The following is a 20244-nucleotide window of genomic DNA, read 5'->3' on the forward strand; positions in this document are numbered from 1 at the left end:
AACATCACGTCTTTGGATCTTCCAATGTGATTGTCAACAAGTCAGGCACAACGTCTTCCAATGTCCTCCAAGAGACGCAAGCTACAAGACCATTTGAAATCCGGCCCGTTTGCCTGTTTTAATGTAAATGAAGCTTCATTTGACCGGGGGTGACCCTGATGACCCTGATGACCTTCGTCATTGTGCATCCGTGCCTCAGGGCCGTCATAGCTCCGTATCTACTGCGACTTGGCGGTGCTTGAGGAACTGCTTAGGCAGGAGACCAAAGGGGATCAGGAAGGTTGTAGCCATCGGTGCACGGCCGTTATCAAGCAATCATCAATAGCCATGACGATCAATCAAATAAACATATTACCAGTACTACTGTACTACTGTGCTGTAGGCGGGAAGGCTGAGCAAATACTCTGCTCCTTTTCTGTGACGGGGTGAAAACTCCCTTGAGTCATTTGTAAACAAACACGCCGTTGATCACGTGGGACTTCTCACTGTTTCAGAGGAAGACATGTTGCCAAATGCTCTGGAGATATTTTGCAACGTTGAGCTTCAACACATTAAACCTTTAAGGGGAACTGCTTCTGGAATTCTGCCCATCATTCCCAATGAACCCATATTTCTTTCCCTCTTCTGTGTAATATAACAAGACACAAGTTCATTTCATCTAGCTTCCAATGCTGCCATTATACAACATTACAAACAATTCTGTCCATTTGCTGTTGATAAAAAGCAAAGTTATTGTCCACGGTGCTAACCGGCTACAGGGACTACCGTGGGTGCAGCACTATGCACGGAAGATTGAACAGTATATTTCCCTTCTTATATACTCATTTCAAAAAAGAAGAGACTATTTTATTACGATGGCTGTTTTGCGAGAAGATTCTTTACATTTGAATAAAACATATTTGGCTTTGACTTTTGTCTAAATTCAGTTTATGGAAAAAATAGATATATGGTATATGGATATTCTACCTAAATATATGGGGATATGACTTTTGCCCGATTAAGGGTCAGCCCCAGCGTTTTCAGTGTTGCTTCCCCTTTAAGAAACCTTTTTAAATGTTTGTGTTTTTAGATGTCAGTACATTTTCGGTTTATGGCCTGACACCAATCTGGTGAGTCTTAACTTCCTGGACATTTTTTGCAGTAATAGCAATTTTCATCAGGTTTGTGATGTGGTCCAAATTCCTACCCTTGCAGTAATCAATAGATGAGATTGAGCGATGATCCCTCCTTCCCGCTTGCTATCCCACTTTCTTCTTTTCGCTATCCCAATTTCTCTCAAGGGAATTTTAAAAGCAGGCCTGGCTGGGTTTCCTAATCCCATTGCTTCTAAAAGGTTCCCGGGTGCTGCATACACGAGGGTCACCTTGTAGGATCACCCCGACACACGCATGTGCATACACGCACGGCTTGGGATCACTCCAATTTCCTGGCCTCTAAGCGGTTCCACTCCACTGCTTGGACTCGTGGTCTATCTGGAGGCTGGAGATGAATTCTGGCTGGGCGAGATACAGCATAGAGAAGACACCATTTTTACCCACTTGGCGCCTCAAAAGATAAAATGATAAATAGAGGTGATTAGTCATGTTGGAGACTAAATAAATGGGCCGTTTTGAAGCACAGCCAGTCGGTGAGAGATAATTAGGCATTCCACGTGTTTATGTGACAATGTAAATATTCTAAAGGGTTGTACCCCCGTCAACATATACATTTGCATATGCTCATTTGCATATTAACAGCCATTCCAGGCATCAGCTGTCTGCTTTGCTCCTTTTAAAGTCCCAGTATAAATAGCACCAAGTGTGGATGTAGCGATAAACATTATTTAAGTGTCTGCATTTAGGTCTCCATTTCATTTTCTATTATTACCTCTTTGCCGCCCTACTGCCGCATCTCACTAGTGTCTGCATCTGCCAGACTGTCTGCTGCGCTCCATGTTGGCTTCAAGAGCATCCGTCTCTGTCGGCTACACCCTTCATCTATTACTCTGCCCCCTTCCTCACGGATACTTCCTCTCCTCCTTTCCATCCCCCGTCACCATCTCCCCCTCCCAGTCTGCAGAGTGAACTCCCGGACACATAGCAGCGCCATGGCGGAAAGACGGAGAGTATTTGTCACACGAGCAGCAGCCTGATGGTTGACAGCCGCCAGTCAGGAACATGACACGTTACATGACTCTATACGAAACCACTTCTCATCACCGCTGCAACTCGGCGCCTGTCCGACACCCAAGCGCAAACGTTTGTAAATGCGGGAGGCGGAGTCAGAGGGAGGATTTTAAAGCTTCACTGGCTGTGACACGGCGGCAGTGTAGTGTTGCGTAGCGTGCAGTCAGCCAATCAGAAAAATCCTCCCCCTGCGTTTTGTGAATGAGGTGCCAGTGATGCGAGGGCCATGCACAGACACTTAAAGCCAGAATACGCTAACACAGTGATGTAATACAAGCCGTAGAGTAGCAGGACGGTGTGGAAAACAAGAGGAAAAACTAAGCCATTTTCCATTTAGACAGGTTGCATTCACTGGAAAAAAGGCGAGTACTTATTAAGTCCATTAAATGGCATTTGTACGCCATCAACATGAGAATTCGTGGAGGTGAGTATTATTAATAAGTCACCGAGTGTCAATCTAATCACTAACGTGCATTCCATCAAGTGAGGTCGTATCCTCCAACGGCCGTCCAAACAAGGAACACCTGATTTGGCTGACGTTGTGTACAAGGGAGTCATTTTGCCTAACCGCTAACCGCTATGTAAAAATCATAACTGAAGTGTTTTGTGTGAAGCGAGGTTGGCAACAACAAGGGGTGGGGGGGTGGGGGGGCTGCATGTGTGCGTTTGTGTATGAAGTCAGTGTGTGGTTGCTTTGCCGACAGGGTGCGATGGCAGGGTAACAGTGCCCTCTTGGGGCGTGCAGAGACGTTGCAGGCCGCCCAGCATGGGCCAAGTGCAGGCAGTTGGTAAGCAGGTGCTAACACAATGACAGCAAAGTCAAATCCCACGTTTTGTTCAAGCGCTTCAGCTGTTCCTCATCCCCCCCCCCCTTCCCCACAACATCTTCAATGACCAGAATGATCATCTATTTCACCAAGAAATCCATAACATACATCATACTGTTCCACTGCGCCGACTTAAATTGTTTGGTTCCATTCAAATAAAGAAAGAAAGAGAGTTACACATTTGAACCCGTGACTGAGAAGAACAAGGAACACAGGGTTGTTTCTCCAACCCATGACATCATCATCTTTATGCTGCGGCTCTTGAGGAAAGGCTCCCATCTACAGGCCGCCACCAGAACTGCTACTACGCATCACACCAGGTGATGTCATAGTTTGGAAGGAATGGGGGGGGGCTGTGAAGACCAGAAGCAGAGGCAAAGGAGGTGATGTCATGTCTTCATAGCATGTTCTTTGTCTAAAACGTCTTCTTCAACAACGCGTCGTCGCTGTGATTCCCAGGGTGTCAGCTGCTGTGTTCACCGAGGACGTAACACACACAAAAATGAAAAGTTCCCCCGTTATGCTGCAGACCAGACACAATATTCTCACAGTCCTTGGCATTCCACCTCGTTGGCTCTCCCATACTATGGCAGCAATTTCACGTCATTGGAGACCATTGCATGGCATTCCACACGGCACTCAAAGGCCTAGCATATGGCCTTAACGCCGGAACCATCCCCGATTCTGGCCATGACAGGCAAGTTCTCCTTCCAGCAGTCTCAGGGTCAAGAACAATACTCACCCTGAGAGCTAAGGGGCGGATCTGTGAAAACGTGATGTACAGAAAAAGAGACTATGGGAAATTGAAAGGAGAGCGGGCGAGGAATCGAACAGCAACAGAAAGTGACAAGGAAGGGAAGCACCAAGTTCAAATGGCCGATGAAGTCTACATGACGGCGTAGTAAAACGGCAATCGTGACAGAAACCCCCAATTCAGACGGGGGTTATACACTACAATGCCACCAACATATGGATGTGTATCATAATCCTACAAATGCTAATTGTTAATCATTCATCCACTCCCTACAGAACGTTCCACATCATGGAGTTGTCCGTCACATCTTACAGACGTTCTTTACACAATATCACCTTCAGGACCGTGTCTGCATAAAGTGAGCAACAAAATGAGGCACTGATCTCGTCTGGTTTCCATACAAAAAACATGCAAATGCTGTGAGCCGATACCAGTCGTATGTCATCTGTCACCTGTCACCGTCACTCGTCTCCTGTCCGATGCTTCTGAAAGTATTTTACTTGACTAAAACATATTGCAATGCCACAACATTCCATAACCTGCGGTATTGAGGAGACAGTAGACAGCATATTAAGTGTAAATCAGGCTTGCACAATAAGGTATTCTATTTATTATACCGCCCTCTTGTGTTCTATCATATAATGACATCAATTCAGATGCCACATTGGATACATTTCATAAAATGTTAAATGTTGTGCTCATTTTCTGCGCTTTGTGTTGAGCTGTGGACTCCTATAGAGCAGTCACACGCCAAGACCCCCACAGACAGCTCTCCTCTGGGTACAGCTGCCAGTGAGTTTGATGGGAAGCGGCCAGATCAGACCGCAAGTGAACATGGACTTACCAGTCATGTTGTATCCACTGGCAGCCAGCTGTCCAGCCATGTACTCCCCATCTGAGTTGTTGTGACTGCAGCCCCATGTTTTCATCCAGATTTTCTGGGTGCCAGGAATCAGACTGGGGGAAAACATGCATGGCATGGTCTCATGAATACAAATAGTAAATATTAAGCCAGGTTTACATCAAATTCTTTATAGTTGGGATGCACAAGCCGATGCCAATAACTTTGTGCTTCTCAAGACCCGTAGATAACCAATAACGTTTTACACTTTTTTTCGCTTCAACTGTAGTTTGTGTGCACCGGGAGGTAAGAACGATTGAAAGTTGCATTTGTCCTTATCAAATATCAAGACTGTTAACAAAACTCACAAGTACAAACTGTGGCTCCAAAAGCTTTACTTCTATCTCCAATGATGGTAAAGGTCGGGTCATGCGGGGTCATCATTTCCAGGACGAAATCACACATTGCTTCAGACCTCAGTTCATGTCCGGCAAACTTTTTTACACTTTCCAAACTGCTGCAATGATAGGAACAAGCCCCGGGCTCCTAGCGTTGCATTGATGCTGACGTGGTTGATGAGGTTTGATGCGTTGGAAGCTTGTTTCTCCTCATCACGTGTGTGCAGAGCATTTGGCAAAATGTCTTCCTCTGAAAAGTCCCACTTGATCAAAGCCATGTTTGTTTACAAGTGATCGCTGGGGAAGTTACAAGGGGCCGTTTGTAGCACATCATATTATTTGTTCATCCTAACCCACCTGCAGTACACCTCACAGGAGCTTTTCTCTATCCCCAGCTTAGTTGGGATCTTCGTTAGGATAGAACCATAAACCAGAAGAGACACAAACGGAGATACACGGATGTAAGGTACATGTTCAATCCATTCGTGCACATTTCAGGTTTCATGCTTTAGCCGCACTGCACTGAGAAGTGTGGATGGACTTGCACGCCTTCTAATTGTCATGTTGAAACCGTTGATGAGCTGGATTTTAAATAATGAAAAAAAACAATGATATACGGTGTGACCGTATCCATAATCCACCATGGGGTTAAGCGCCCTGACAGACGGATATATCCTCACACCCCTACATAAAATAATCCCAGTGACAAAAAAGATGTCCTGCTTGTATATCCAAACAATCGCGTACCTGTCAGCTTGGAGTTGCTCCTTGTTGAAATTGTCCGTTTTCCTCCTGGACCTGGGTATGATGCTCCTTCTAGCAGACCGTCTCTCCTGGGGGGTGGGGTCACTGGAGGACACCATGTCCTCAATGTCGTCGATCAGGGAAGAATCACAAGATGAAGGCATGATCTGAAATCACACAAATCTCTGCTTACAAACCTTTTCTGGGCCCAGGAAGGAGGTGCAATGTTGACACCAGTCACAATTAGTGCACATTCATGACAAGCGCACATTTTGCCGTAGTATAGTACATTGTTTAGCACGACAGCCTGCTTGAAAGGGGTTTAGTTGGGCCCTGCTAGCTGTTAGCATGCCCTACTTCACCGGGGTTTGTAGCAAGCGCCCACGTGGGGCAAGTTGACGAGCAGTACTAAAAAAGGTCATTCTTACCTCAGTTGCAGCGTTGCAAATTATTTACTTCAAGGCGAATTCAGGAACCCCGGGGTGTGCGAGATGCGAAAATAAGAATTTTGAGGGCCAGAATACACTATCAGAAGGTCCCGTCAGGCACGGCGAGACAAGAGGGACAAACTTGTCGGTGCTTTCGCGTATGAGAACCACAGCTTCGTCTTTTTTGTTTACTGTTTCACACCCGCAAGTTCCTACTGCGCAAAACTATCTATTTCTACCGTTTTGCTTACTCCAATCCCCACATGAAATCGATGTTTCATGCTTCTTCGTTTTTTAATGTTTTTTTCGTGTTTTTCATGTCTTCGTGTCTTTGTCTTGGTTGTGATTGGTTCATTAGGAGCCAATCATTAGCCAGAGGTGCCGGTAGTGTCCAAATCCAACGTTTTTGCTCATTCAGAGGTTGTGTCTGAATCCGGGGTCTGCATCCTACTCGGCCAGTAGCCTACCCGGTCTACGAAGGCCAGACGTTCAGAGGTTCCTCCTCCAGCCGCGAACCAGCCTTGTGAATTGAGCCGGTCCAGCCTTTCGTCACACTTCCTGGTTGTGTCACGTGGTCTCATGCTTACCCCGACGTCCTGACAATGACATCTGCCTTCAATCGCGATAGTAAAGTAAACTTAGTAGTTTTTTCCATTTTATTTTACAGGAGAGAGAAGAAATGTTATCCTTCTATAAATGATTCTCCAGTTCACATTAAACAGTAGCAATATCCATAGCTCCTTCATTTAGTTAGTACTTTTGGCTACTTGGTTCATTACTACAATACTGATCAGCAGCACCACATAAGTTTTACTGCATGTATTATCTGATGCCATATATGACTTATATGAAGTAGTAGAACAATGCAGGAAGCCAAAGGAGAAGGTTTGGAGACCATCAATCATGTTCCATGGTGGTGCCACATGCCTGTGGCCGTCCTGCAGCTCCATCCTGATCATGATTATCTTTAGTATATTAAAACTATTAGGTTGGAGTATTTTCTTCAAGAAGGGTTAGTGACACGGCAGTGGAGAGCATCCAGCACACCCAGTGGATGGATGATGACAGTGGAGACATGCACCAGTCCACAGGATGTCCCATGGGCCGCCACTGGACATCTTTGCTGATGGAACACAGACAGAAGCACCATGCACTCATACTCATTTACTGAAATACATCTTTCACATAGTCACGGTATTATCATTCATGCTATCAAATAGCATTTGCTAAGCCTGTTAGAAATAACTGTACCTTACACTGTACTCATGAATATCACCTAGATCTATCTTCATACTCCATTCTGCCTTACTAATGGCTGACCGTGTTCAAATACACTCATCATTTGTAAGGCGGAATATCTTCCTATTCTTCAATCTTTGCAATGAATCCAGACAATGAAAAGTACAAGAGCCGTCATTTCAGCTTAAACATTCTTTACTGCTAAATGTTGTTTATGGTTGCTTTACTGCGTGCTTATGAGAAATGGAAACACAAGACAACATGAACACAAGAACATTCATAAAAGTTAGCACAGCATTGGCCAATAAAACATGTCGGCGGGGTGCACACATCATGACGTCATCTTATGGTCATAATAAGTGCTGGGTGTTTATAAGGCTAGTAGCATCAGTCCAATCTTTCCACGTTGTAGAAAAACGTATGACTTTACAATCAAACTCTACTTACCCAAATAAAGCAACACTTGACAATGTTGGGATATGATGGCCACGGAGGTTGGTGGCAATGCAACAAGTCCTCCTTAACGGAGGAGGAGGAGGAGGACACAGTGGGAGGAGCCTTAGCGGGCTTTCTAATTCGGACAGCCTTGGCGCAGCCCGATGACGTCACGCAGCCCCCGGATTCAGACACAGCCATGTACCAGTGCCTACTTAGCGTATACAAGTATATAGTATGTTTTACTACAATAAATACTGCAAACCTGTTTAACCTTGTCCAAGAACATGTACTTCTGGTGTTCCAATGTTTTGGTGTCTTCATTTTATGCATGTTGCCGACTTTTGAACACTAATGTGTTGTGAAATGTACTGTGTACACGTACTGATACGAGTACATACTACATTGAAGTGGCTAAAAACCCATTTGAACCACACGGAATGGGAATAGGGAACAAGACCCCAACTGCAAGCATTTTGCTCACGTAGATTTCCTTTATTCAAATGTTCCATTACAAAGTCTGACAGTAGATAGAAAAATCCCACTTTGCCCCCCCCCCCACACACACACACATATGCAACCCTCAATTCCTCGTTAGCAAAAGTTAAAGCAAAGCAAAACCGTATGAACACACAGGAAAATGCTAAACATTAGACATCCCAACAACCTTCCACCCAAATTTTAAAAACAAAATGTGTATTACAGTTTTCCTTTTGTAGAAGCATGTATTTTTAATCACATATTAGTTTTTATTTCAGCTTACTGAATGGGCGACAGACAGAATGAGCCTCGCAAGTCCGGCGGTGCTATTTCAATATCGGCTGTCGTACCACAACAACATTCCATCAAACAGTCATGGGCGCACAACCGCACCCTGTGGAAGAAACACTACAGGGTTAACTGTGCATTACCAAATATCAACATTCCTTTGCCAAGCTCTTCCCAAAAAGCGGATAAAAGATAGTTTTGCTTCTATGTGGGAGTATTAGAGAGACACTGAAAAGAAGCTGCCAACACAAAAGTAGCGATGTTGCTAGGAAAGCTCACGTAACGCTAAGTCCGGCTAATCGGATGACATCAGCCTCGCTGTTCTTTCCAATGTCGCCCGAATACTCTTTGCTCGACAAAGACCGGAATACCAGACTTCCCTAATCTCAAAGATTGACAACAAAATAAAAGTTCATTGACATGTCAAAAAAAGTCCCAAATGTAAAACGGACACACGGTGTCACGAAGCAATGCTAGACACTGGAGCAGTGGACAGAAGTCACCGATTCCAGTCCAGTGGAGACGTAGCCATGTCCTGTGACGGCCATTTAAAGGGCCCAGAAGCTCCCGCTTGATGACTGAATAGGATCTGGGGCTCACATTGTCATCTGGAAAAGAAACCCCAAGCACACGGCCATCAAGGGTGCACCCCAGCAGGGTGGTGGTGTAAATCTCGTGAGAAGGTCTACACGTGGATGCTCACACAACTGATGATCCAAGTGTGCTAGGAATACAAAGGTAACCTCAAAGACTGGCGTCCATCTTTTTTAACTCTTGTATTTTGTCAAACAGCAAGCGAGGTAGCCTAGGGCACCCTTGGGCACCCTTGGGCACGCAACATTTCTAGTAAAGAAAGCAAAACAAAGGACACGTGGCAGGCCGACTCATGAGCAAGACAGATCTTCTGCCATAAACGCCGAGACAAGCACACGTCACACCAACAGCAGCAACACGCCCTGCAACCGCAGGTTTAAAAACCACAGACTCCGACAAGACTGTTGTGTTTTACCATCACACGGGTCCAAGTCCAGGCAGCCACCCCGAGCAAACAGCCGCGGCTTCTCACGACAGATTATATTTCACCAGTTTTAAGATCTAGACCACTTAGATTAAGGCTAGATTAAGGCCAGTGATGACCGAGCTATCACGAGTTCGGTCTACTCGCCTCAACTGCTAGTGGATAACGTGGAGTGGAAGTGATCGAGTCAAGTCACGAGTAGCGTGGTAACCTGGTAGCGTGGTAACATGGTAACCTGTTACCAGGCCAGACTGGCGTGCAGTGGTTAGAAATGGCTTTGGTTTATTTGTCACCTGGTTTCCATTTACAGCACGGCAGGTTCAACGGCCCGACAGCACGGATGCTGCAACACTTTGCCTTAAGTTAACCGTGTCCAAAATGTGCAGATATACAGTCGCCCCTCGCCATTTTGCACTTGGATTTTCTTGTGTTTTCCCGAGTATATTCATTGAAAAGTCCTATCGCTATTCCTCGGTTGACTACGGCATATTATTAAACAACAATGAGCAAACTGAAGCAACATTTGACATATCTTTGTCCTAAATTGAGCAAAAAAAACCCAAAGACAAGGCATTGAGAAGACATACTATAGTGATGCATTCAAAGCGAAGGCATAGCCCGGTCCGGCATGGAGTCTGATGGGAAAGCCTGCAGTGGGAATGACACCGTGTCAGCTTCGGTAATTTGAGGACCATCAAGTCAAATGAAACCAACAAACGGTTAGGTGTAAGCGCGTCTACGTTATTGTCTTATTTTCTCTCACGTCTATAATATTGGCCAATAAAAGTGACTATAAAAATGTTATTCCTTGCTAGAGAGCTCTGATCATGTTTAACGTATTTCCCGGGGTCATAAGCAGGTTTTCTATGCGCTATTGAAATATGACATTTGTAAATGTGGAATCCTCCTCGGCGGTGATTCGCTTATCACAGTTGGGTCTGGAAGCAACTGACCACGATAAAGGAGGGGCGACTGTAATCACCTGCGGGAACTTTTGCTGATATTGTTTATTGACTTTAGGGTTGTTAGCATTCAGTTCTGTACCATCCGATTCCCTCCAAGTGTGTCTTCTGTTAATATGACGACTCGGGTTTATTGCTGCCAAACGAGACCAGTACCAACCGTGCTGCTCTTCAGGTGAGTAAACCAGCCGCTTGTCTGCCTTTGGTTAGGGTTAGGGTTGCATTTAGAATTGGCCTATACAAACTAGTCACAGACATCCAAGCTCACCATGTCTAACGCACTCCAATGCACTCGAGGATGATTGACAGCAGCTAGTGCTAGCTGCACAGGAGGTCGTCCAGGCCCAAGGAGGGCATCCTATCAAAGTCACAGGTGTCAAATAAGTCGCTGATCCCCTGGTCGTCTCCAAGACCTAGCAAGTAGTCATCTTGCTCCAGGAGCGGGGGGGCCAGGTTCAAGAAGGGCCCCAGGGAGGAGGGGATCTGGTCTTCCGTTTGCTGAAGAAGGCTGGTGTACGGGGACGAGATGGGCGAGAGAGCAGTGACGGAGACGGAGGTGACGGAGGAGGAGGGTGGTGGTGGTGCCAAGGAGGTGCTGGGGGTCTGGGTTGGGATGCTGGGATCTGTAGAGGATTTGGAAGCAGGTTAACTACTGAACATATGACTATGATAGGACTAGACCTGACAACTTCCCAAGTAATCCCCGGCTGGGAATCACAGTATGACATTTGTACCACGCATACCGGAGGCCTGACCTAAACCCAATCAATTCAGACGCTTAGAGTCACTCGTTCCTTCTACAGCTTACCCTGGAGGACTTTGAGGAAGGGTGAGTTCCCATTGATGTCCGTGTTTCCATTTTTCACAGGACTGCTGTGGTCATTCTCCTCGTCAGGACACAAGAGGACTTCAATCGGGCCTCTGGTGCTGGTCAAGTGGATGGATAAACTCTGCAGAAGGGAGGAAGTGTCAATCCAAACTAGCCAGATTTGTTTTTGTTAAATAAAGAACATTTCAGTGGTTCCTACAGGATCCGTGTGCGGTGGTGACATTTTGGATTTTGTAGGGAAAAAATCTAATTGCAGAACCCTTCAAAGGTTTGGACATATTTTCTGGGGATGCATGATAAATATGGCCGATACGAGTTCATTAGCGGAACATCATTTGCATGCTAGTGGCATCAACTACTCGGCGGCGAAAGAAGCACCTAGCCTACTGCCTGACTTCTGTAAGCAAGACAAGAGCAGCAGAACACAGAATTTACCTCGTCAGGATCTGGTACTTCCAGCTTGGTGTCTGTGGGCGCCTTGACAACAATAACCGTCTGGTCTTGAAGGTTTGACAGTTGTTTGATGTCTTCATACGTGACGTAGGCATGCGTGGAGGTCAACGGGTCAAAGAAAGAACGAAAGGCAGAAGGAGAGGCGGCCAAGAGTCGCATCGGCTTCAGGAAAAAAGGATATTTCTGGTTGCTTGAAGACTCGCTCATGTGCCTGGAGTCCAGGCTGCATCTCTGGATGAGCTGCTCCAGTCTCTGCTCTTCTTCTGCCAGCGCGGAAACCTCTGCGGTCAGTCTCTGCCTTTGGTTGAGTGACCCCTCCACCTCCAACAGACTGCAGCCCCTTTGAGCAGACGTTTGACTTTTAACAAGGAAGGTCTTCAGTAAAGTGCAAATCTCTCCACACAAACAATTCCTGACAAAACTAACGTCATTGACTCCAAGTTGGAAAAGGCCTGCACGCATCCCTGACTCTTGGCTTGAGTCTTGACTCGGGCCTTCCCTTGGCAACCCTGCAGTCCCATGAGTCTGGCTGACTGGCAGGGCTCGTGTCATGAAATGATTAGCGACTGGTCGTAGGAGCGACGGCATGAATTACCCGACAATGCAACAAGAGAAAACGTCACCTCCACATCTGGGATTTCCGCTGTCTTTGCGTCTTGCTAGCTACATGTAAGTTTCATAGCAATTAGCGCAGCACCTTCGGGGTCATCCTGCTTGGATTCCTCTCTCCCCGCCACTCTGCAGAGGTGCTGCAGATGTTGATGCTCGGTAAAGCAAAGGTGCAATGGCAGACTAGGAGTTAGAAAGAATGCTTACTGTCCCACAAACTGATGCTAAACCATATTATTATGATCAAATGTATTCAGAAATAGCTTAGCATAAAAATGCAATATTTCCTTGGCATTAGCGGCGCGTACGTGGCTAGTCAAGTCACACGGTAGCCATTGGCGGAAGACGTGGAACGTCGCCAGAGGGGTTGGGATAGTAACGGTGGGTGTGCCACATTAGGTCATTGGTACCATGCTGGGCGTGCCCACAATTCCCCCGCTCGCTCCTGCTCATGACATCACGTGTAGACCATCTGGCCTTACTTGGACTTCTTCTAATTGTGTGGATTGAGGAAGGCGGTCATCCCTTGTGAGCAGCAACATCATGAATGAAATAAGACGTTCATACAGGATGTCTGTGGATGAGCGTGTGCTTTGACGTTGACGCTATTTACAGTCTGTCTTCATTCACTAGGAAAGGCGGTGGTCATCTCTAACTGGTGATGAACCATCGTACCGCTGCCCTTCTGTGACTCAGCTACCTTGTGGCCTAATGGCCTAATCCGCGCCTTGGTCCACCTTTTCCATTCTCGCCAAAGGTGCTGCACGAAAGGGGTTGATTGGGCCCCCAGTACGGTACAACTGGCCTGATGTCCAGGGCTCGGCCACCCGCAGCCCCAGAGACACATGCGGATCCCGGCCTCCGTGATGAGACTTTTTTTACACCAAAGTGGAAGAAATGGGCATTTTCTATGCGTTTGAAATATCCGACTCACCGCATGTCCCTGAATGCATCTAGACCGCATTCTGCTTGCTGATTGGATGAGTAAGTGAAGGGGCGGGGTGGCATCTTGTTGTTCTACCCCCATGGTAACCTATTCAAAGTAAGGCTGTCATTCATGATGGTAAAGGTTGCCGACCCCTGGCTTTCACGCCGCACACTAAGTCTGACAGCTTTTGGTGCTTTCATGGAAGGGAGCAAACGCAAATGATGCACTCCAAAAAGGTCCACCCATCACAGCTCTGTGGGCGTGGAAGGGGAGGAGCTAGCCTGTCGTGATGCCGATGCATACTTCAGGCTTAAGTCATCACTTACATCCACTGAATGTTGTTCTTTGACTTCTTCTTGATGAGATGAATGCCCTCCAGTACATTTGTGATGTCGTACAGCCTTCTTTTCTGGACCTGAACACAGAACAGTACATCACGAAACGTTTGGAGGTGGGATTCTGAACCACACATCCAGGTATATCCACAGTATGTCACAACCCTCAGAACTTCATAAAGGCTGCGTCCCAATCCGGGGCCTGCATGCTACTAGGCCACTAGCCTACCCGGTCTACGGAGGCCAGACTTCGGGAGGCCCCTCCTCCAGCTGGTAGCGTTACGTGGTCTCATGTTTACCTTAACGTCCTGACAGAATATCAGCCTTCAATCGCGACAGTAAAGTAACAAAAAGTTAGTAGTTTTTACCATTTTATTTTACAGGAGAGGGAAGAAATGTTCTCCGAGACAGATTTATCTCCAGCTCACAGCTAAACCTGATATATTAAACTTTAGTAATATTCATAGCTCCGTATTTAGTTAGCACATTTTGGCTACTTCCTCTCAACTTTGACGTTTTACGTTCATAAAAGTTAACCAAATTTGCCAATAAAACATGGAGATGATGTACACAAATAATGAAATCGTGTTCCATTTCTGTTCATAATATGAAGTGTTGGGTATTTACATAACACTAGTAATATCTAAAGTCTAATCTCTCCACGTCATATAAACTTTGTAGCATGACATCATATCAAACTCTGCGTACAAATAAATCAATACTTACTATGTACAAACAAACGAATACTTATGAATTCATCAATACTTACTATGTACAAACAAACGAATACTTATGAATTCATCAATACTATGCACAAACAAACGAATACTTATGAATTCATCAATACTTACTATGTACAAACAGACAAATACTTATGAATTGTGATTCTGTCAGCTTTGCATCCTAAGAATGTTTGCATATGATGGGCCACCAAGGTTGGTGGGCATGCAGACCTCTTCATGGAGGAGCCCGTGTGGCCCTTCTAATCGGGACAGCCTTGGCGCAGCACAATGACGTCATGCAGCCTACAGATGCGCACTTTTAGGAAGCAGCCCCCGGATTCAGACACAGCCAAAGCCTTTACAACGTACTGCATACTGTACAGTACTTTAGCAGTCGTTCATTGACTGGAGCCTACCACAGTTGACTTTGAGTGGGGGCTGGGTAGACCCTGGGCAGGTTCACATCAATCACAGGACCACATTGACATAAACAAACATTCACACCTCATGCAAACTCCTGACAGAGGTGCTCCATGAAGAGTCAAGCCTTGGATTCTCATGACGAGGGCAACATGCTGACATGACCGTGTGGCCTACTTAAGCGCTCACTAACCACAATATAAGCAATCAGTTCAGTTCGGAGGAGCAAATGACCTGCAAAGTCTCTGCTGCAAGGTTTAGGTCCAAAACTCCATCGGAAGACTGGGCCAGCAGATCCACAAACTTCTTGGTCAGTAGGCCCAGGGAGGTGTCGTAGCGCGTCCTCTCTGGTGGGGACTTGGGTGCTACAGTGGAAGACGAACATAGGCTATTAAATACTAGCATCTTTCAAATATGAAGCACCATCCATCCATGGATATCATACCGCTCGTCCTCAATCACACACAAAGCATTCCGACTCCCAGTCATGCCACTGCAGCCTGGTCTACAAACAGCCAACATGCATGCGCTGATACAAACCAAAGTACCGGAAAACTATAAAAACACTGCAAGACACGGTACAACCATTGTGCCAAAGTAGCCAAGGTAGCTGAGCGAAAACAGATGAAGATTCATACGTTTCAGCAATGCAAGGTTGTCTTTTGAATGACGTTTATTAGGAGGAAGAAAACTAGCGCCAATCATGTTCCACATAAAACATACCCTCCTCGGTTAGGGACTATTTTTGTCATAGTACCCAATCCAATGGGCACAAAGCGGTACAACTGTGTACCAGGTTCCCTTGAGTTCCCAATAACAAATACAATTGCTTTACAAAAATGTACACACAAATCTAGCTTTTAGGTTTACTTGCCAAACCTGCCTAGTACATTGTCATTCCCAACAATCCCCCAAAATGAAAAAAATTAAAAAAAACTATGAATTTGACACCTAGAGAAGAGACCCCACCCCCACCCCCAAGGATCATGTGGAGTTTTACGGCAGCGACGAGCACTCTACATCCAGCACAATGTAGGATTGTTCAAGGGGAACAGCAATCTAGTTTCATCTCCGATGGATGGAGCCCAGGGGTCTCCATCTTAGTCTACATCTCGGTGTGTAACGTAACAATCATAGAACCATAAGAAATAAACAGGATACAAACCAGGTTCCAACTTTATTGTGTTGCACGTACAAAAAGTCTTACTTTTCGGAGTCTTTACGTGTGTCCCATTGGCTACCGGGGCACCTCTGCCTCTCGACGACCTGGAGGGCTCTGACTGATACTGGTGGTCCGAATCGTCCAGGGCTAACCTCCTTTTGGCCTGGGACAATATGGAAGGGAAGAGGGTGAGCTTCCAATGATGTAGAATGTGCAAAAACTCAATGACAGGCAGCGTATTCACTTCTTTGTACTGTTCAACACCATCCTTCCCATTTCATGACACCTGCTTCTACTTTTACCCAAAGTCAGGCTTGCTATCATCATATTGTGCTGCAGTCCATTTCTGGAAACAAGATGGGACTTCGCCTCAAAGAACTCATTTGTGCAACCACTCCCCCAATCACTACCAATACCAACCAGCCCAAAAAGCCTTTACATCTGCTGAGCTACAAGCATGCATCAAGATGGTGACCATTACATGCCAAGGGACCTCATGGAGCCCTCCAAGGTTCTTGAACAGCAACCCCACTGTGGGTGCGTTGGAGGGGCAAGGCGGCCATGCTAGTATCCTGGTGCCACATCATCACATCCTTCAACCTTTAAGTCTCTCAGAGAAGCATGTCCTCTGTTGACAGTCTAAATGTCAGCCATTTTCTATCAGCCAGCACCCACCCCCTCCTCCCCCGCCTGCTCCAGCATGAAACACGCTCAGTTCACCTCTCAAAATTAAACCATATATAAAACACTAAAGAAAGGCCAAATCCTGGAATGAAGCATGGCTAGTTGTGTGCTTTAAGCAGGTTATGCGCACAGGAAATGTGCAAAGTAGCACTAAAGTAGCACTCGAGGAACAAACGAGGGTGACTATGAAAGGCATCGTTTTGCACTAAATTCAGAGTCGGCATAAACACAACATACGCTTGTGCAACATCATCAGGGCCGCCAACTAATGATCCCACCTTGTTCATTAACATTGCTGCTAGCCATGACAGCTAACTCATTTTCATGCTTCAGCCAAGTTGCATCTTAATGGACGATAGAAGCTGCCCTGCTCGTGTCGAAGCTCAAGTGGGGCTAAAGTGCCCCCAAGAACAAGAGATGCGAGTATAAAAAGGATGGACGGCCGAAACCGGGCCAAGATGAGGCAAAAACAGCCGAATACCATCCCCAACCCCCCAAATGAAGAAGACTGAGCGGCCACTAGGCCAGCGCTAACGTTGCTGATCTCTTACCAATGTTTCCATCTGGCTCAAGCGAACTCAAAAGCATCGCCGAGTCCGCCCAGCGAGCCGTTCAGGACAAGCCGATGTGTCCAAACGGTGCTAAAACACTTTAAAGGCGTCGCTGCGCTGACAGTCACATAAAACACTCGAGTGCTACAGTTGGACAACTTAGCCAGCGGTAGTTAGTTAGCTGCCCGGCTAGCGGCTAGCAGCTAGCTGGCAGAACAACAAGCTCGGCTAACCCTAGCAGGCTAACGCTACTCGGGGGAAATGCATTCAATATGTTGATAGGAGATTACCGGCGGTCTTCCTAATGCGGCTCGACGTCCTGCTCCATTGGCCGCAGTTTGTTGTGGAGTTGTGTAAATGTTGTTTATCGAGGGCTCGGACAAACATACACTTGGGGTCTGGGTAACGTTGCAAGGCGGGGGTGTCGTTATTATTTGAATGTAAGTAGCGTTGGCTTGACTGGGGTTTAAACGATCCGAGAGAGCTGTTAAAATGATGTTATTGTCTAAAGGAGAGCCGCCGACGCCCGCTAAAATGACTTTGTCCGGAGCCGAGGAGATCCCTCTTCTCATCTTGTTCTCCGGGTAGCCCCTTTCTTGTCTCGACACTTACAAGCCGCTCCGGTTGCTAATCCACCGCAAGAGTTACAAAAATACTCAGACCGAAGTGAAGATAAAAGTCCGAATCATCGACTTTTGCAACGTAGGAGTCCTCGTGAACGTGCATTTAGGCAGATGCAACGGATTAAAAAGTAAGCCAACTCTCGTTTCCCCCGTCGAGAAATGGCTTCAGGAAGCGGCCTGATGAATGAAGGGATACGGTTTACGCGCTCAAGAGCCCTCCCGCGAAACTCAGATTTCCCGGGAAGTTTTCAAAAAGAATTTACATGTCCGTCTCTATTGGGTGTTCGTGTCGGGGTCCCCGCCCTATTTTACAGCCCATTCTGTCCAATGGCGGCGATGAATTCTGCGCGCCACGTGCTCATTGGCAGTTGTAAACAGGTAAACGTCATCGGTCACACGTCTTGTAATTCCACACACGGGCGCTAGATGGCGAAAGCAAACAAACTGTACCAAGTGAGTTTGAAGGTGTGGATTTTGATTCTAAAGCTCCACACTTCGAAGTCTTATTTTAAGTCGTCCTCGTCCGAAATGTTATCTATATTTATATGGTGTATTTATACATTATACATCAATATGAACGTTGCATATGAAACAGGTGTGGCAAACGACACAGATTGAAATGTTCTAAACCAGACATAACATTATATATATTCACCCGAAGTGAAAACTTATCAAGAGCAAGGGAAATGCTTTTGTAATCATGTGAAAATTATGACAAAAGAAAAGCATATGCAAAGAGAAGAGCGATTCATTGCAGAGGGGGGAATAATGATTTGATCACCCTACTCATTTTCTGCAAAAAACATGAGGAAGCAATCATTTCTGGGAGGTGTGGCTAAAGTATGGTAGGTTTATTAACTCACGTTAATAATCGTGCTACATCATTCATTGGGACGTCGAGGTCCTGATGTGTGAAGCCTCTGAGATGAGGGTGGAGTGCTCCTTCCATGTTGGGAACGGTGTTGGGAATGGGGTCCTGCCCCAGGTGGAGGAGTTATAGAAGTATCTCGGGGTCTTGTTCACGAGTGAGGGAAGGTGGGAGCGAGAGGTCAACAGGCAGATGGGCACAGCATCTGCAGTAATGCGGTCGCTATTCCGGACCGTCGTGGTGAAAAGAGAGCTGAGCCGGGGGACTCAGAACTCAGCCAGGATTCATTCAGGGTCTCACAGAAAGTCTAATTTTTTAAAAACTCATGACAAAGATGCATATTTTACCCAGTCTGGTGTTCAAAAAATACTGGAGCATTGCGAAGGAAGCCACAACAAAGAGGCCGAAGAGCCACATGCGGCTCTGGAGCCGTGGGTTGCTGAACCCTGCCCTGAGAGATAGGGTCATCAGGGAGGGGCTCAGAGTAGAGCCGCTTCTCCTTCACATGGAGAGGAGCCAGTTGCGGTGGCTCGGACATCCAGTCCAGATGCCTCCCGGATGGGACCGAGGACATGCTGGAGGGATTATGTCTCACAGCTGGCCTGGGAACGCCTTCCTGTCCTCCCGGTGGAGCTGTGGCCGGGGACCGGGAAGGCTGGGCTTCCTACTGAGACTGCTGCCCCATGACCCTGACCTGGATGAGCGGAGGAGAATGGATGGAATAAACATTTGATCATCAAGCAAAATGTGGCTTAGTGCTAAGAAGCCTTTGTTTGCTCACCAGGGTTGTGCACCTCTCAGGAGGGATTTTAGCCCACTCCTCTTTACACCCTCCGGTTCCCAAAGACCTTGAGTTTGTCGCTTGGCCAATGAAGCTAAAATGTTTTTGGAATGGGGGAGGAAACCGGAGTACCCGGAGAAAAGCCACGCATACACGAGGAGAACATGGAAACGGGGAGAAGACCCACCTTACAAACAATGTACAAGCCATTCAAGAGCCCATTCAAGAAACAATACCAGCAGCTGATGTTTGCTAAATACAAGGATGAAGAGTCTTGGACCAGTCATGATGTGCTATATATGTATATATATCACTATATTGACGGTTACTATGGTAACTATTATGTCATTATATGGTTATATCGCCATATACTTCAGTATGTGTCAAAAATACAAATAAAAAATATATCAGAAAGGCAGGAAGTGAACAAATGTAACAGTTGCAGATTGCAAAGTAAGGGGGGGGACTTCACTTCAAATGTGATGCCCTCAATTGTAACTTGATGCATGTTCAAATCAAATTAAACCATTACCATTACCGATGTATGCTTACAATGTATACCATAGCAAATGTATGCTTTATGTATTTTGTTTATTTGTACTTCGAACAAGAAGTATCACTTACAAAACGTGTGTAGAATATCTGAGAGCACTCTCCGCTTTTATTTCCATCCTGGGACAACAGGTGTCGTCACAAGATG

General features: G+C 46.2%; 2 protein-coding genes across 7 annotated transcripts in view; both read right to left on the reverse strand.

Moving 5' to 3' along the window:
- Nucleotides 1–6759, reverse strand: part of cdkal1 (CDK5 regulatory subunit associated protein 1-like 1) — a 140131-nt gene extending 133372 nt beyond the window's left edge. Inside the window, exons 1-3 of one of the 3 annotated variants that reach the window (XM_078790949.1) lie at nt 6625–6759; nt 5733–5896; nt 4591–4703 (exon numbers count right to left, since the gene is read on the reverse strand). In XM_078790949.1, the coding sequence (XP_078647075.1) occupies nt 4591–4703; nt 5733–5896; nt 6625–6738 (391 nt within the window). In that variant the 5' untranslated portion in view covers nt 6739–6759. Of the gene's footprint in view, nt 1–4590; nt 4704–5732; nt 5897–6157; nt 6278–6624 lie in introns of those variants that run through there. The other 2 variants (XM_058052923.2, XM_058052924.2) reach the window with 2 other exon arrangements.
- Nucleotides 6760–8374: 1615 nt separating this feature from the next.
- e2f3 (E2F transcription factor 3) lies at nt 8375–18201 on the reverse strand. Of its 4 annotated transcripts, none has more exons than XM_058053973.2 (8): nt 17273–17487; nt 16071–16200; nt 15110–15240; nt 13725–13813; nt 12043–12201; nt 11844–11958; nt 11388–11529; nt 8375–11202 (listed from the first exon to the last, which is right to left on the reverse strand). In XM_058053973.2, the coding sequence occupies exons 1-8, from the start codon at nt 17282–17284 to the stop codon at nt 10898–10900; spliced, it is 1083 nt and encodes a 360-aa protein (XP_057909956.2). In that variant the 5' UTR covers nt 17285–17487; the 3' UTR covers nt 8375–10897. The 4 variants fall into 4 exon arrangements, with proteins under 4 accessions (XP_057909956.2, XP_057909957.2, XP_057909954.2 ...); XM_058053974.2 differs by having other exon boundaries at nt 16083–16200; nt 17273–17480; XM_058053971.2 differs by lacking the exon at nt 17273–17487 and adding an exon at nt 17563–18201 and having other exon boundaries at nt 8376–11202.
- Between the last annotated feature and the right edge of the window lie 2043 nt (nt 18202–20244).

This window comes from Doryrhamphus excisus, linkage group LG5, assembly GCF_037039965.1.
Source record: "Doryrhamphus excisus strain RoL-2023G ecotype Guam linkage group LG5, RoL_Dexc_Guam_v1.1, whole genome shotgun sequence".
Classification (NCBI taxonomy): domain Eukaryota; kingdom Metazoa; phylum Chordata; class Actinopteri; order Syngnathiformes; family Syngnathidae; genus Doryrhamphus; species Doryrhamphus excisus.